Below are 17,828 nucleotides of genomic sequence, written 5' to 3' on the forward strand. Positions count from 1 at the left end.
ATCCTTTGGATTCCATTAGCCACTGGGAGTGGACCATCTTAATCTGTCCACCACCCCTGCAGGGAAGGATCGGAGCCATAAGTCTAAGCTTCACCAGGAAGTGGTCTGACCATGACAATACAGTGACATCCACCCCCCTATCTACAGACCACCCCTTCCTCCATCTGGAGCAAAAACCAAGTCGAGGGTGTGCCCTGCCCTATGTGTTGGGCCAGTGACAACTTGAGGCAGCCCCATGGTTGTCATGGATGCCATGAAGTCCTGAGCCGGAACACTAGAGGGAGCCTCAGCCTGGACAGTGAAATCACCCAGCACTATTGTTCTCGGCTCCTCCAAAATCACAGCCGAGATGGCCTCCGCCAGCTCGATCAGAGAAGCTGCCGGGCAGCAGGGTGGATGGTACACCAGCAGCAACCCTAGTTTTCTGTCTCCTCGGCCTGACACCAGGTGCAGGCCCTCATAGCCAGCTTCAAGACAGAGTGGTTTCCTGGTGACAAAGATGGAAGTTCTGTAGACCACAGCAACTCCTCCCCCCATCCCTGTAGCCTGTGCTGGTGTTCCCCTGGGTATCCAGGTGGGCAAAGCTGAGTCAGATCAACTCCTCCCAGCTCACCCGACCAGGTCTCGGTAATGCACACCAAATCAGTACCTTCATCCAGTATCAAGTCATGGATGAGAGTGGTCTTATTGTGTTCCGATTTGGCGTTAAAGAACAATACACACAGGCCAGTGGGCACAGCAGATGAGCAACAAGGAACCCATCCATGAGAGGAGTGGCAGCAAGGAACAAGGCGCAGATAGCCTTGCCCTTGTCTTCTATGGTAATTCACCACATCCCCATGGCTATATTTCCCTCTACATGTGATCACCAAAATTGGGGTGGCATCACCCATGTTCCTTCATACTAAGACTCCTCCTAAACACCTGATGTGGACCCAACCAGACACCAACAAAACCTGCCTGAGCCAATTATCCCAGTAGGCCTCTGCGAGAATTGGGAAAAAGCCATACCCATTCACACGTTTTCACATAGGGCCCATCTACTCCCCCTCCTGTCTCACACCCAGGAAGGGCCAGCCTTCTACCAGTTCTAGACTCTCACTCTGAAAGCATCTGGTGACTTTCTCCTACAGTTCACTGCTCAGGCTCTCACCCTATGCAGGAACTACACAGGCACCAGACACCCTCCCCAACACCAATCTCCTCTAGATTGGTTTAAGAGAAAAATAATAAAACTCTTTTTAAAAAAGGTAATAGAACGGGGGGTAGTGCCCTCATCCTTGGGACTCCCTTCGGTGTCAACCCCACCAACGGTAAACCGTCCGCCCAAGGGCATCTGGGCTTTTATGCCTCCTGACCCAGCCAGCAGCTGATGCAAGAGGCTGCAAGATTAACTGCAGCCTCACTCTGGAGCAAGGGTCAGGCAGGGGGTCCCAGTCCTTGAAGCACTTACCAGGGACTTCAGCTGTCTCGAGGGACAGCAACCCAAAGGAGTGAGCAGCAAGCACCCAGATGCTCAAATACTCACTCCCAGGGCAGGTGTTCTTCAATCCCCTAGTGCTGCAGCTGTTCCCCAAGTTGCAGTGCGGGGGGCTGACATTTTGGTCTATATCTCTTGAACCAGACCACCTAGAAACTTAATTTAAAAAATATAAATAAAGCAGAGAGTCCAGACATTAAAGTGACTCCCCTGGAGACCTGGAGAGGACCCCCAAAATCCAACCTGGCAACCCTACTGCAGAGGGAGGGAGGTACTTGGATAGGCAGCTTCCTCTTCCTCCAAGGCTTAAGCTTAGCTTGAAGCTTCAATTTTTGAGGAAGAAGAAGCTGTCTTCGCAAGTGCCTGCTTCTCACACTTCCACTGTATAGTATCAACATGAGCAAGTGTGCTTTTAAAGCAAGAACAAAACAAAACAAAAACTACACTTAATGCCAGCCATAGTGAACCACTAAAGGATGTAAAAGAAACTGAATCTAAAGACAGTATGAATGTGGAAGAGCCAGCATCAACCGATACCTGTTCTACCAGCAGAGTGTCCATCCCATAAAGAGGAAGATTTTCCACATTACCAGTCAAGGTATTAGTTCATTCGTATGAAAAATGTAAAACATTTAAGTGGATGACAGTCGGAAAGGAGTAGGATGCACTACTTGCATTGTTGTGCCAAACCCTGTCTATGTTCTTCACAAAAAACTTGGCTCCCCGTGAAAGAGGCATTTTTTTCTGCCTGTTTTGTGGGGAGCAGGAGAACCTTGTAAAGAATTTTGTGGGACTTAACATGGAGATGGTTGCACGTAGCTTATCAGCTTTTAACAAGATAGCCAATGGGTTTTTCTTTCAGTTTTAATGCTTTAGAAAACCCCCACACTTGCTTGCTATGGTAATGGGGCTCTTTGCAGATGGCCTTCCAGCCCAACAGGACTTTGAATGACCAGGTGACATCATGCAGTCACTAGGGATATAAGAAAGCAGCAATTTCTGTTCTGACCTATATTAATCATAATTGTTGTTTTCATTTCACTGCAATTCGGTTTCCACCAAATACTACCTTATTTGTCTCATTGCTATGGCAGCATTGTTTGTAATTTCTGTCATATTTCTCTTGTAATTATTACCTTTGATGCAGCTCAGCCCTGGAAAAAACAGGATTTAATCTCCCCCATCCATGAGCTGATGGGGGTTTAAATCCTGCTTATTTGGGTACGTGTGAGTTCCTCTGTACAACCCTGCAGAAAGCATCTGTTGCAATGTAAAGGAAATCTCGAAATTATTTTAAAAACAATGCCATTAATTACATATTGTTTGATGGATTTGAAAAACAAACACACATGAAGGATTTCCATTCTTGACAACAGACAAACATGAAAACTGTGGCAATTTCTGCTTCTGTGTTTGTTTACAGCAGAATTCCCCAACATTACTAGCGGTTACATGGTCATTCCAAGTGGTGCCAGTCTGCCAGTACATTTGCAAATAACCCTATGGTGTAAGTGAGTGCAGGGCCTTCCTACACTGTTTGAACTGAAAGAAAGCTCCCTTGGTCACCTTATTAAGTTCATAAAATAAGTGCACTGGGGTGGGATCTGTTGGCCAGTGCCAGTTTAAAAGTGTTCTGTTGACACAACAAGCCTCTATAGATTCCAGTTCACTCTTTGTTTGCTAGCCGCTGGTTTTACTGATCCATTTTTCCCCTTGCAAAAAAAAATGATATTAATTATAGATAACGGAAATATCGATATTTTGAAAGGAAATAGCGATAAATGAAATGAAATATTGATAAAATTATTGTTCATAATATTTCTATTTTAGAGGCAGATTAAAAACACACTTCTGAAAATAGCCATGGAAAATCGCTACATAAAGATCTAATCTGCAACAATAGAGAATAACTGAATTAATGGAAAATTCAGTACCAAATCCGAATTGAGCAGAATTCTAGCACATCCCTAAAGTGCACACACACCCTGCCCAGTCCTACAAAATTTCTAGCCAAGTTCTACCCCCACCCTTTTTGAAGGCATCTTTGTTTCACCCCACCCTCTCAAATGGTCAAAATTAATTCATTGCAAAAGTTTGGCACAGTATGAGTTGGGACCATTGGTTTAAAACTAGTACGTGACGGGATGGAAGATGCTCTTACAGCATGCAGTGATACAAAAGAAATGAAACAAAGAATTTGGGGCGGGGGGATCTGCCTGGTCGTAAACAATAAGCTGCATACTAAAGGGATATGAACTACAAGATGAATGTGATAATCTCTTCAGTAAGGAACTCCATGTTGCTAAAAACTATATCCAGTCTGGTTTACATTAGCTTGGTTGGCTCTCAACTACAAATTTTAAGCCAGAAAATTATGAAGACAATGGCTGGGAAAGGAACATTGTCATGCTGACTACACTTCCTTCCTGCCAAAGCTTTTCTGTGGCTGTATGGAGGTGGTTGCTTTTGATTTATTATTTGTTCTTATTGTATAGTGTATTTACTTTTGTTTTTAATAATGTTGTAAGTCACCTGGAGACCTTCAGGTAACAAGTGAAGAAGAAGAAGATGATGAGTTTTTGCCCTGCTCATGTAGTGCAGAAACAGACACACTTACACAATGAAAACGTCTTGGAAATTTTTGCCATGCCTACTGTTAGGCCACATTCATTAATGGAGCTGACTTCATGTATAATAACTCTGTTCTCTTCATGCTAATGATTGATAACTGACTGTAATTATTTCAAAGTATGAATATACTAATTTAAGCTTGTTAGCAAATAGTTTACACAGTTATAATGATGGTGAATGGACCACAGGCTAAATGGAGTCTGGCCTAATTTGAAATGAAATCAATCATTTTCTTTTCCCCCTTCATTCACTGTATATGTGCAGATATAACTGTATCAAAAATGTAATAATAATAAAAAGCTAGTGTGTACTACTAGCAACTTACACATGGATCACTGCAGCCATTTTTCTGAACACAGCAGACTTGCACATTAAACTTGCAGTTGCTTTCATCTGTTGTGTGGCTTATGGAAAGACCTGTGGACGCAATGTCTGAATGTGTCAAATACACAACCATGGAGGTACCTCAAGGTAAGCTGACTAAAGGCACACTGAATGGGAGTAAAGGGAGTCATGTTGAACTGGCTGTTTGCTTATATGACTGATTCCTTTCCTCAGGCAAGGAGGTCTATTCCTCTGGTATGCTTGAGACTGCTTCTCCTTCTTGGGAGCTCAGAGAAGGGTGAGGAAAGAACTGGGCCACTACCTCAAGCCATTTTCAGCATTCCCAGCCAGTTGGCATGGTTGTGGGAAGGAAACCTTCAGGATGCTAAACAGCTTCCCATGTGATCAGCTGGAACATATAGCTAGGCTCTTATAAGGGAGCATGGGAGAGGCCTTCTCGGAATAAAGTGCTGGACGGGAGAAACCAGTGCAAACTGAGAACAACAATGGTCTCTAGACTATAGACTCACTAGGAATTTGCATGATAGAAGAGCAGCACAAGCCTCTGTCCTCCACCACATAATTAATATAATTAAACAACAGCTTCCCATATAGAGCCATGAGGAGGCCTGTATGTGTGATGCCCTCACCTGTGTGATCTTTGCTCCCTTATACAAAGGGTGGGGAATATTTCAGAAATTAGCCCGTATGCATCCAGGGCTCTGTCAGAACACCCTCATATGTGATATTCTGTATAAATTACACTCCCATCATGATTGCATGCAGATCAGTAACATTAGGAATAAAATCAATGTATGGTCAAAAAAACAGATACCAGGGATGTTATCACAGAAGTAGAGTCATATGTAATTACTACAGAAACTAAGGTAAGTATGAACTGAACTGTATCTTAATAAACAGGATAGCAGAGTATGAATAATAAAACTAATGTTGAAAATCTCTTGCACTCTCTCCCAGCGTGAATGATTGCTGGCTTTAAGATTAGCTGGATGAATTTTCTCTCACTGTGCATGCCTTTTCATTAGGTTAGGGTAATTGTATAACTCTCTTGTCTCTTTGTAGGCTGGCAACGCTTGGAAAATATAACAATGCATCTCTGATGTACTGGTTCATTAAGCTTGGAGAACATTTAACTCATTCTAGAACACAGTAGGCTTTTCAAACCTGAATACTAAACTTTGTTTCAGCAGCAAAATACCAATATTGGGAAGCATCGGTTATGAGACGGTATGCAAAAATAAACCAATGATTCTTGTGAACCTGGAAACAAACTGCCCAAATTGTTCTCACCATGGGGCAAAAAACTCAAATCAGGAAGAATATCACCAGCACAATACATAAAAGTGAGGTTGCATAACAACTGGCATTTAAAAGGCAGACAGCAGGGCTAGCTTGGCTGTATATTTAATGTTTGCAAAACTACACACAAATTTATACATGTATAAAAATGCTCCTACTCTTTGCTTCTGAAATGAAAACATGCTTTTCATACCAATTTAAAACATACACTTGCACACACAGAAACCCTGAAGCATTTGCCACACAAAATGTGCCGAGTGTTTGCTTGTAAGGCAGAAAAAAAAGCTGAATATAATTTGCCTTAACAAACAAAACAACAAAAAAGGTGAACATGCAAGAAAAGAACAGAAAGACGGATTTGAGCTGCATACATACCATGCATTTAAAGCACACACACACCCCAAGTAGCTGGAGAACTTTCGTTTGTTAGCAGTTCTTGGAGTTGTAATTGTAATTGTAATTGTGGATACGCTTTAAATGTATGGTGTGTACACAGCCTTGGGTAGTTTCCCCACCTAAAGTCTCTCAGTGTGAAACATTAAAATATTATTCCACATGCATATGAGCAAACAACCCTTTTATTTTACAGAGTAAAAAAAAAAGTGTGCGAGGGGAAACAGCCTTTGACCTTTGGACCGTATTCCAGAGGGGTAGCCTTGATACTCTTGCAGACAACAACAGAGTATCAGAGCCCCATGAAGATACACAGTTCTGTGGGCCATATGATTCACTTTGTCAGATGCAAGAACTTCTTTCCTGACACAAATGAGTTCATGACAGCATGGAGAAACTTTACAGAGTGCTGGCTGTTTACACAGGGATGGCTGCAGCTGTTTCAGAAATTGCGAAGAACTAACCAGAATTTCAGCTTTTTAAAAAAAAAAAAAAAATCTTGCATATGCATGAAATTTCTTTTGAAGTCCTGTTTCAAGATCACATAGCCCACAGTGAAATTTCAGAAAGAAATTTCTAATATTTACTCGTATTTCAAATTTGTTTCAGCTCATGGGTATAGCATTTCTCTGTGCTGACATTTGTACCAGTGTGAGTACAATTTCATTAATTTTCAGCTTACATTAAGGACATTGAGGGGTTCTGGATGTGTTGATACAAAACACATGATCCTTGCAATCCACTACACCCATCTCCAAGTAGTACGAACAACAGACTGGGGGAAATGGTGAAGTCAGCGCAGCTTAGAGAGTTGACACAGTAGAAAAATGTCCACAAATCCACATATCATAGTGCCCTTTTCGCGCCTTCTGCCTTGGCAACTGCATCTGAGATGTCAGAGTGTGAAAATTCCCATTCCCTAAACTATATGTACTCTTAAATGATTCAAAATCATCTGTCCGTTCAGTTTAGTTTTTTCACAAAGTCTATATTAGCAAAGAATCCATCATTTATTATTAATATTACATGTTCTAATATATTTTAAATGGCACATTTGCTATCTTTTCTCTAATGCAGAAGCATTCACATAGAGTACCTTCACAAAATGATTACAGTAATGAAGACCAGATATCATTCTGGATTTGTTACAGTACTGAAGCCAATATTCAATTCTATGCCATCAAGGCTAATAGTAAAGTGCACACAGGTAACACCGTTGCAGGGCTGTCTTTTAGTTGCTTAAATCTGCTTCACCTCTAGTATAAAAAAAAATAACAAATTCTGGATCACTCCATGTAAGTTGCTTCAAGAGATAACGGTGTTTGCTTGGGAATCCATATGCTTCAATGATATCCTAGCAATTTATTTATTTGTATTTAAATAAGGTTACCATCATTTTAACAGTATTGCTTCCACTTTCATAAATTATTATTATACCATCCAGAGGTGGCAACTGTGGCTCCTCATGGGCCATCATTCAGCATTTAGCACCCAGGCCAGAGGCATCCCAAACAAACATACCAAAAAAATCTGAGTCATTCTGGAGCCTGCTGTAGTAATGGTGTGTATACATATACATTTTTGATAAAACAAACAAGCAAAACTGAAAATTATTTTTCAAAATATTTTTATCATTCCTGTTAATCTAACACAAAGTAAAAGATTAATACTGAGACCCCAATATAATTATTGCATAGGGCACCACCCCACACACTGAATTCTACCCCAGTTTAGGTACTAGATTTGCCATAGGAATCAGCATGTCCTTGCCAAATCATACCTCATCCAACTGTATCATTCTCTCCTCCCTCAACCTGAAATGAAAGCCACCTTATTTTAGCTGCAAAATCTGTGGTCTCCTGTTTCTTAAGCATTTGGGGGGGGGTCCAGAAGTTGTTGAGCTCCAGCTCCTATCAGCCCCAGCCCACATGGCCAATGGCCAGAGATGATGATGGGAAGGCCACCTGTATATAATATTTACCCACTCTTGACCACATTCTGCAGGAACAATTGCCTTATAGAACCATTAAACACACATTATTAGAATTCAACAGCATGATGCTACATGTTTATCGTGTAAATTCTACAGAGCTAAATAAGAGTTACTCACTAGTAACTACGCTGAGAACTGCAGACTCATAATAGTTTCACTTTATTTTCATTTCCCACATGCCCACCAGGAGGACAAACTAGGTGCATTATTTTACTATATCAAAACCCGCAACTGTTCTCAAGAACAGCATCCCCATGTCTTCCAGAGCACTTGAAGAGAACAGACAAATCCATAATGTCAAAGAGCCCTGGAGTTTCGACATATGGAATGAAGAGGTGGCTTCTTGCAACAGTAGCTCCCACTGCATGCTATACACCATACTGCTTCAGAAACTTGTAAAATCTTTAGCAGCAGCCCCTAGTGAAACAGGAAGATAAGCTGAAGACCTAAGAAAATGAGTAAAGCAGAGTGAGCACAGAGAAGCTCTTGCACATACTGTGAAGAACTGTTTTATTTCCTCATGTTCCAGGTTATATGCAATTCTATCTTAATAAGGCCAATGCTAAGGTCAATGCCTGCAGGAAATATCACTGTAAAGTGATCGTCCTTTAGTTACTTATATTTTTTACACTTCTAATATATGGACATGGTGTTCAATCCAAGATAGAACAAAAAAAAAAGAAATCTTAAGAAAGAAAAAAATAGAAAGTTGCCATCACTAGTGAAAGCATCTTTAATTACCATACCACAAAAAACGATGATCTTGTTTTATGAATACAGTAATAATTTAAAAAGTATTACAGCACTAACAAGGAAACAATCCTTTCCTTCTGCCTTTTGCAGTGGCTCTTCCCATTTCACTAATAAAAGCTAGCCATCATCGTTATACCTGGCATTCCATGCCACTTTATATGCTGTCAAATATGTGGAGGATGCATCTTCTACACATAAACATAGAAAAAGCAAAACCAAAACTATGTCAGGCTGGGTGGGCGGAGAAGGCTTGAAAATGCAACTCACCAGAGTTGGGATCGGAGTTGCCATCAGCTTCGGTCCTCTTGTCCGGTGAAGCCTGATCGTAGAATTCGTCCTGCGGCTGAACCAGAGGGAGAGGGTGTGAGATCAGGGTTCCACTACCCACAGGCTCATGATCGCCTAGACCACTGTCACTGCAGCTTTCCTGGGAGCCATCAGGGAGGTGAAACGTAACACGGCGCTGGGACTACAAAGAAGAGCACAGGACACGCTGGATTAGTGCTCTTCTTTTATCTATTATCACTCTCTTTTAAAATATATTCTTTCCTTTTATAGTTTGAGCATTTCCCTTCCCGTCCACATCACCTCTTTGTCGCAGCCCAGGAAAGAAAGTAAGCAGGTCATCAAGGGCAGCTTCATATACCCTGCAATTATTCTTATTTACTTGTATTATATCTGATATTAATAATTTAACACCTACTGAATATTCCTCTCTTGTGGGGGGGTGGGGTTCTGCTTGTGTGCAGGTAGTGTGGAGGAACCACAGCTCAGTAGTAGAGCACATGTTTTACATGAAGAAGGTCCCATGTTCCATCTCCAACATCACTGGGTAGGTCTAAGAAAAACTCCTGCTGGAAACCCTAGAGTTCCATAACCAGTCAATGTAGACTGGACTGAGGTAGCTGCATAAATGGTCTGACTCCATATAAGACAGTTTCCTGTGTATTTAATTTGAACCTGATATGACTTTACTCGCAAACTGTACCTGTCTGGGTTAGATATATATTTACTATGGGAACTGGCATGCCTGTGGAAAATGACCTATTTTTTTTAGTCACATTAAGTAGCATGTGCCACATGAGTCAGGGCTATCAGGTAGTGAGCTTTCCCACTTCCGCTGCTGGTAGGGGTAGGAAACTTACAATGGGATGATCTGACTTATATGTTAAGTTCTACCAGAAGATATGGGGGGGGGGAATAGAAATGTGCCATAGGGGTGGAACAATTAGCCCACACCTTACTGACATAAATACTGTGCAAGTTACTTGAGAGCCATATCTCACACCTTTGCTAGTATATCCTGATTTTTGAAAAAAAAATGCTACTACTAATAATCTGAAAATGTTAATAGTTGTGTATGGCAAGATGAAACATGACATGGCAACACAAAAGGTAAGCATGTAGGATATCTAAACATGAAAATGTGCTTCCAGATTGTACCTAATATTTCAACAATAGATGATATTTCAAAAATCTTTAGCAGCAGACACAAACAGACCAGAAGTTGCTTCCATATGGCTTACTCCATTTCATGTAACAACAGTTTGCCTGCAATCTGCTGAAGTATTGGAGATATCTATCCACATGCAACTTTGGGGAGTAAAGCATGAGATGGATCAGATTGTTTAACAAACTAAATAAAAATGCCCCTCTTGTTCTCTGCTAGCATTATATACTACTTCTTAAGAATCAATGAGAACTGAAAGTTTTTGGGATTTTTCTAGGCAAGGATTAAAGGATATGCAGAATAAATTGTTGCACTGCTTGGGATAAATTCTAGTATTTCAGAACGACAGTTTTAAAAAGAAAAACAAAAACAAATCTCCCAGTGGGCCTTAATATCAAGGATTTCAGTTTGATTCATAGACAAACAACTTTTTTATATACAATCTGCATCAAATTTAACTCACTGATCACAACATGAACACAGTAAAGCAAATGAACAACATGAACACAGTAAGCATCAGCTTAGTTTTTACAAGCTATGATCCTTTGTACAGAAGTGCCAATATGTGTATTCTGAGTATGGTGACTTGTGGTCACATTTCTGGCTTTCCAAGTCATTTAGGCTGCAATCTTAACCCTTGGACAGCACTGGGCTTAATGGATTGGTGCAGCCACTACCACTGCTGTAGCTACTTCTGCTGGCCAAGGTGTAAGGTGAAGGGGAAAGAAAAAAAATGCATTTATTGAGCCAGATCTCAGGCAATAGCAACAGCTCAGGATCCAGTAGATCCTGTGCCACCCCAAATGGCTCTTTTGGGGGGTTTCCACAGGCTACTACTGATGGTAACATCTGCCTATCAACTGTATGCACACTGGGGTGCTCCTCAGCAACGGAGCTTCCCTGCTGATACTGGAGCTTTCTGCTGGACACCTGGGTCCCATCCAAACCCACTCAAGCATGGTGGAAATTGGGTGGGTGGATATTGATCTGCTCTGTTGAAATCCTCCCCCCCAAGTTTATATCCCATGCTGTATGCAGAACAGAATTTTTAGTCTATTTGGTGAACTAAGGGCCAAGTGGCACATTACGTTAATCAGGTTTTTTGCCCATAAGTGCATTATTTTTTTTCAAAAATAGACAGTATATGGTCCCCCATCTAGACTGAGAATCTAGCATGGGAAATAGGGGCTCTGAGTCAACTTCCCCTCCTGCTACAGTCCTGCAATTTACATGAAAATGCTCCCATTCACTGTGCACATCATAGTATCCAAACAGGACTTATGAAAGGAAATGAAGTGCTTAATTACTCTTAATTCCTTTAACTTACTTATGCTTTTTTGTTAGAATAACTAACCATACAAGAGGTATAAGTAGTATTATGGGTCAGCATGTGACCCGTGAACTTGGAAGACCATGGTTCAAATCTTACCTCAGGTTGGAATTTACTAAGCAAGTGTGACAAGTAACTACACTCAACTTTATCACATCTGCAATGTGGGGGTAACAACACTGTTCAACCTACAGGACTACTTGTAAGGATTTACGGAAATTATATATGAGAAGTGCATTGGACACATTTAAAAGGGCTATAAAAACAAAAATGGCCTTTTAATTTTAGGCACGTAGGAAGATATCATACCGAGTCAGACCATTGGTCCATCCAGCTCAGTCCTGTCTACACTGGCAGGCAGTGGTTATCAAGGATTTCAGGCAGGCGACATTCCCACTCCTACCTGAGATGTTGCCAAGGATTGAACCTGGGACCTTCTGCATGCAAATTTACCTATCTATTGGGCAAATCAGAAAGGTGTTCTCTGTAGCTAGCCATCAATAATGGAATATCCTTCTTCTAGAGCAGTTTGAGTCCAAGCATCTTCCAGGACCAGCACAAGGCACTCTTTATTGACACAGTGGGTTTTAGTGGCCTGAGCAAAGAGGGATAAGGTAAGGACACAATTTAATTCTTTGTAATAGGGTTTTTATTATTTGATTTAATTACCCATCCTAGGCTCATGGGATGGAATGGGCTATTCATCAAATAAACACATAAATGAACAAAGATATAAATAGATACATAGATCACACAGTATACATTAGTGGAAATCAATCAGCTAGAATCCAAAGATTCTAGATTAGCTATTGCGGAGATCAGGCAGATCAAGACACTAAGCCAACAATTCTATACCCAGTTACTTGTGAGTACACCTCATTGAAAACAATGGGGATTATTCTTTAGGAGACATGGATAGGATTGCATTGTAAAATATGCTTTTTCTCACTAACTCTATAATCCCAAACTAAATTCCCCTAGTTAACTTTTAGTACCCACAGAAAACTGAGCAGGGATCTTGACTGATTGGTTTGTTGAGGTGTTTTTAAAAATGGCATTCATATACCCACTTGCCTGAGATCAAGCCCCATGGAACTCAGTGGAACTTGCTTCTGAGTATACATGCAAAGAATTGTACCATGAATATTAGTGTGGGATTTTTTTAAGCTATTCTCTTCTTGGAAAATAACATTGTTCAGACAGGAAACTATTATGCCCTACTTGCCAGAGCACATTAGATTTCATGAAAAGACAGGTTTTTATTGTTACATATTATGAATATGTAAAAGGCTGCTCCTTAACTTATCTTTTTCAAGTTATGTCATACTTATTGGTTTCACATGTAGTATTCAAATAACATATAGATTTCTTGCTCGCTGACTTACAAATTGTATATGTAATATTCCTCACTACAAATCATACGAAGTTACAGACCAAACCCAAATCCATTCTCAGGCCGGAGTGAGACAAGCAATTGTTAGTTTGAGGATTGTTGTTTGAGAGACTTGAGAGACTGTATGAAGAAAGCATTGTGGATTTTTTAGAAAGGTTTTATTTCTAAAGAATATTTCACATACATTTTTTAAAAAGGCAAAACGTTTTCCGTGGCGCAGAGTGGTAAGCGGCGGTAATGCAGCCAAAGCTCTGCTCACGGCCGGAGTTCGATTCCAACGGAAGGAGGAAGTCGAATCTCCAGTAAAAGGGGTCGAGGTCCACTCAGCCTTCCATCTATCCATGGTCGGTAAAATGAGTACCCGGCATATGCTGGGGGGTAAAGAAAGGCCGGGGAAGGAACTGGCAATCCCACCACATTTATACGGTCTGCCTAGTAAACGTCACAAGACTTCACCCTAAGAGTCGGAAACGACTCGCACTACAAGTGCGGGGACACCTTTACCTTTTAACGTTTTGTACATGCCATTAACTCTAACATAATTTTACACATAGACAGACAGACAGACGGATAGATAGACAGACAGACAGACAGACGGATAGATAGATGATAGATAGATAGATTGATAGATAGATAGATAGATAGATAGATAGATAGATAGATAGATAGATAGATAGATAGATGATAGATGATAGATGATAGATGATAGATGATAGATGATAGATGATAGATGATAGATAGATAGATAGATAGATAGATAGATGGACAGATGGACAGATGGATAGACGGATAGACAGACAGACAGATAGATAGATAGATAGATTACACCAATATACTGTGCTCATGCAACAAACACACATTTGCAAACATGTGCATTTCCATTGTAGGGCTATGCTAGTCAAGAGTGTGTGACCACTAGGGTTGCCAGGTCTCTAGTTTTCACCCAGAAACTCTGGTTTTTTTGGGTTCTCTCTGGGTCTTTGGGTGAGTCACCCCAATATCAGGACTCTTAGCTTTCATTAAAAAAAGTTCCTAGATGGTGTGGTTCAAGAGATATACACCAAAATATCACACACACACCTGCAACTTCTGTTAGTACTGGCTACTCTAATCCCCACCCTTTCAGGTTTTTAGTCAATAAGTTGTGATTGACAAGGCATTTGTTGACTTCCAAGCAACAGCTAAAACCCATTACAAGTTCTGAAAATAGTTTCCTTTTCCTGCTTGTCTACACATCAGGAATTCAGTAAAATTATAGCTTTCAGCACCATCAAGAATACTTTCTCCATCCATCTAGAACAGAAGATCACAGCAGGATCTTGGTAGGCATGCACAGTAAACAATTTCAGTTATTATTATAATAAAAGTGTGCATGCAGGTATTTTTAATTACTTGCAAAAATAGCATATTATACATTTTATCTTTCAAATAATTTTTGAACAGAAATATTAAAAAGTGTACATGCTGCAGCTTATGATGCCATTACAATGTATTATACTTTTTTAATTATAAGAAGTCAAACAAGTTTAAATTTTCCCAGGCTATTGAAAAGAGAAGTTTATTTGTCTAATTCATAGCCTGTTTTGAAAACCTTCCCAATATGAAGCTTTAATCCTATACACTTTTCAGGGAGTAAAGATATCGTGCTAATCCCACATACCTGGGAGTAAACTTCATTGAATTCAGTAGGACTTACTTTTGAGCAGACATGGTTAGGATTGTGCTGAAAGTCAAGGGGACTTTTGAGTGAACATAGCAAATGATTTTGTTGTAAATCTTACTCTCCCATTTCAATCCATTTTTTAAGCAACTAGGCAGGGCTTACTTAGGTGTCACTGTTATTATTTGGTAGGAAACATACTGATTTTTTAAAAATAAATCTGCAATGACTAACTGGTTTTGACAATAAAATATTATATGTCTGGGTTTTTTTACATTTCCAATGTGTGGAAGATTTTCCCCAACCCTGTGAGGTAGGGTTGGAAACCAAGGCAGCTCATAACAAAAAATACATCCATTTAAAATCCAATAACCATAAAACAAATATAAAACAGTTAAAAACAGCTTAAAGTGGCATGATTCTAAATTTTGGGTTGGGTGAGTGAAGGTCCTTATTACTTCAGGGTGAAGTCCTGTACACATTTCCCAGTTTGAGTAAGCCCCATTGAATACATAGGGACTTGCTTCTGAGTAAACTTGCATTGGATTGCAGTATAGATATCTTTACAGGTTGTGCAAATAATAAATATATTTGACATTCATGCTTATATAAATATTTATTCATATTACATCTCGACATGTATGTGATTTCATACCATGGTTGTACTTTATTATTTCCTCTACATTTAAAGTGTGCCCTTCTTCTTTGGGGTGGTCATGGTCCCCCTCTGTTGTTTTAATCCTAAGGGTCAGCTTAGGCTGAGAGATAGTGAGTAGCCCATGGTTACCCAGTAAACTTTGTAGCAGATTTCCATTTTTAAAAATAATTAAAATTATTTATATGCAGGGAAAGTTTATGAAGTAATGCAGATCCTCATAACAGAATTAAACATCCAACTCTCACATCTAACTCACATTTTAAGTGCATGACTTCCCTGAAAGAATCCTGGGAAGTGTAGTTTCCCCCTCACAGTTATTGTTACCACCACCCTTAACAAACTACAGTCCTCATGATTCTGTGGTGGGATTCATGTGCTACAAATGTATGTTGAATGTGCTTTAAATGAATGGTGTGAATCTACCCTAGGTATGGCGTGCATTAATTATTGAATTGAAAATAACGATTTTAAATGATACTTTTTTAAACAGGGAAAGGGCTGTAGCTCAGTGATAGGGCATATGCTTTGCATGCTAAGGTCCAACATTCAATTTCTGGAAAAGCCTATTTCCTGAAATCCTGGAGAGCCAATGCTAGTTCATGTCATCTGTACTGAGCTAGATGGTACCAAATGGCCTGAGTCAGTATAAGGTGGATTCCTTTGTTCCTAAAAAGGGAAGAGATCCAAGAGCCACAGTGACTCTGAATTTTATTTATATATTTTATTTACAACATTTATATACTGCTTTACTGTAAAAAAAAACTCAAGGCAGTTTGCAGAGTGGATTAAAAATTATAAAATTATTGGCAAAACAATTAGACAGGTATTTAAAAACATTCAAAATAATAAAACTAACAATGAGTTAAAAACAGATAAAAAACAAACACTTCTGCATGCCTGAGTAGGCTTGCCTAAACAAAAATATTATCAGCGAGTGCCCAAAAGAATACAATGAAGGTGCCTGCCTAATGTCAATAGGCAGGGAGTTCCAAAGCACTGGTGCTGCCACACTACAGGATCCATTTCTTACAAGAACAGAACAAGTACTATGTGGCACCTGTAACATGGAATGCACACCTTGAACTTGGCCTGGTAGCAAATTGGCAACCAGATTTCAGAACAGAGGTATTATGTGCTGATAGGGTCTCCCTGATATCAGTAATCATGCCACAGCATTCTGCACTAACTGCAGCCCCCAGGTCAGGTTGTGCTGCATGGGGATGTCTGTGACCTTGGCTGACTGGCTGCCAGGACTTTTTTAGTTTTGGTTTTTGGTTAGGAACCCTGACTGGTTGTGGGATGCAGAGTTTTCTACCTTACTCATAGGAATCTTGTCGAGGTTGGTATGGCATTGCATTTAGGAAACCATCACTGTTTTCTCTTTTTCTTTTCTATTTCATTTACCTCTGACCTTACTCCCTTACATCCATGGAAGCAACAACAGTGGTTCTATGTGGTCAGCTCAACCCCCTTAAACCCACTGATGATACACCTTATGGTTTGTGTGATGGTTTGTTTCTTGCCCAACAGTAGTAAAAGAGAATTCACATACTGGGAAGTGTGGCTTCAATTGCTGTTGCTCCCAAACTGCTGCCTGTGAAGGTAGACCAAACCATGTGTGTTTTCCCCCTGTCATTTATTACTCATTGGAATTAGGTTGGCTGTCAAAGTGAGTTTATAGCAGCCCACCGGGTAGACAGAAAAGGGTACAGAATCTTATTAACTCTACTCATTTCTCAAAGCTCTCTCTGCAGTGATAGGTCAAGCCTATAAAGAAGTTTGGAGCAGCCATGTTAAAAGGCAGGGGCAGGGGGGGTCCAATCCTGCTTTGATATGGATATACTTGCAGAGCATCCCTAGTCAAGTCTTACCAACAGCATAATCCTAATCATATCTACTCAGAAGTAAATCTTGTTGAGTTCTTTGGGGGATTAGTCCCTTACGGCCTTCAGAGGCATCCATCTTTACTCCTAAGTGCTCCCATAACACTAGGCTCCCTTCTTCCTACAATGGCCTTGTCATGAGGGCATTTATCATAAAGGTCTGCCCCATGAGATCACTAGGGTCCACCCCTATGTTATCACTAGGGTCCACCCCTGTGTCATCACTAGGGCCTGCCCCTGAAATCTCAGGGTTTGGAATGCTTCTGATCTGGCACCCCTATTGGCTGCAGATTTCTAATTAAGTATTCACTCAGTGATAAATCTGTGTTTGTTGCTGTACATCATCTGCAAATCCTGTCTGATCAAGTATGATAGTGTCAGCAAAACAAAATAAATACATGTGTGCAATGTAGACAACAGGAAATGTGGCATCTTTGCCATACCCTAAGTGTGGGTGCTTATTGTCCTGGGATGAGACGGTAGTAATCCATCATCAGCTGTATTACAATATCTGAACCCCAGAGCTGTTTTGAATACAATTCCTGGCTCCTCACAACCCA

General features: G+C 40.4%; 1 protein-coding gene across 1 annotated transcript in view; it reads right to left on the reverse strand.

Moving 5' to 3' along the window:
* The window catches only part of LOC133386222 (protocadherin-9-like), a 720,712-nt gene that overhangs the window by 432,238 nt on the left and 270,646 nt on the right, over positions 1–17,828 (reverse strand). Inside the window, exon 3 of the mRNA XM_061629963.1 lies at positions 9,162–9,363. Within this exon, the coding sequence (XP_061485947.1) occupies positions 9,162–9,363 (202 nt within the window). The remainder of the gene's footprint in view (positions 1–9,161; positions 9,364–17,828) is intronic.

Source organism: Rhineura floridana, chromosome 5, assembly GCF_030035675.1.
Source record: "Rhineura floridana isolate rRhiFlo1 chromosome 5, rRhiFlo1.hap2, whole genome shotgun sequence".
In the NCBI taxonomy this organism is placed as follows: Eukaryota; Metazoa; Chordata; class Lepidosauria; order Squamata; family Rhineuridae; genus Rhineura; species Rhineura floridana.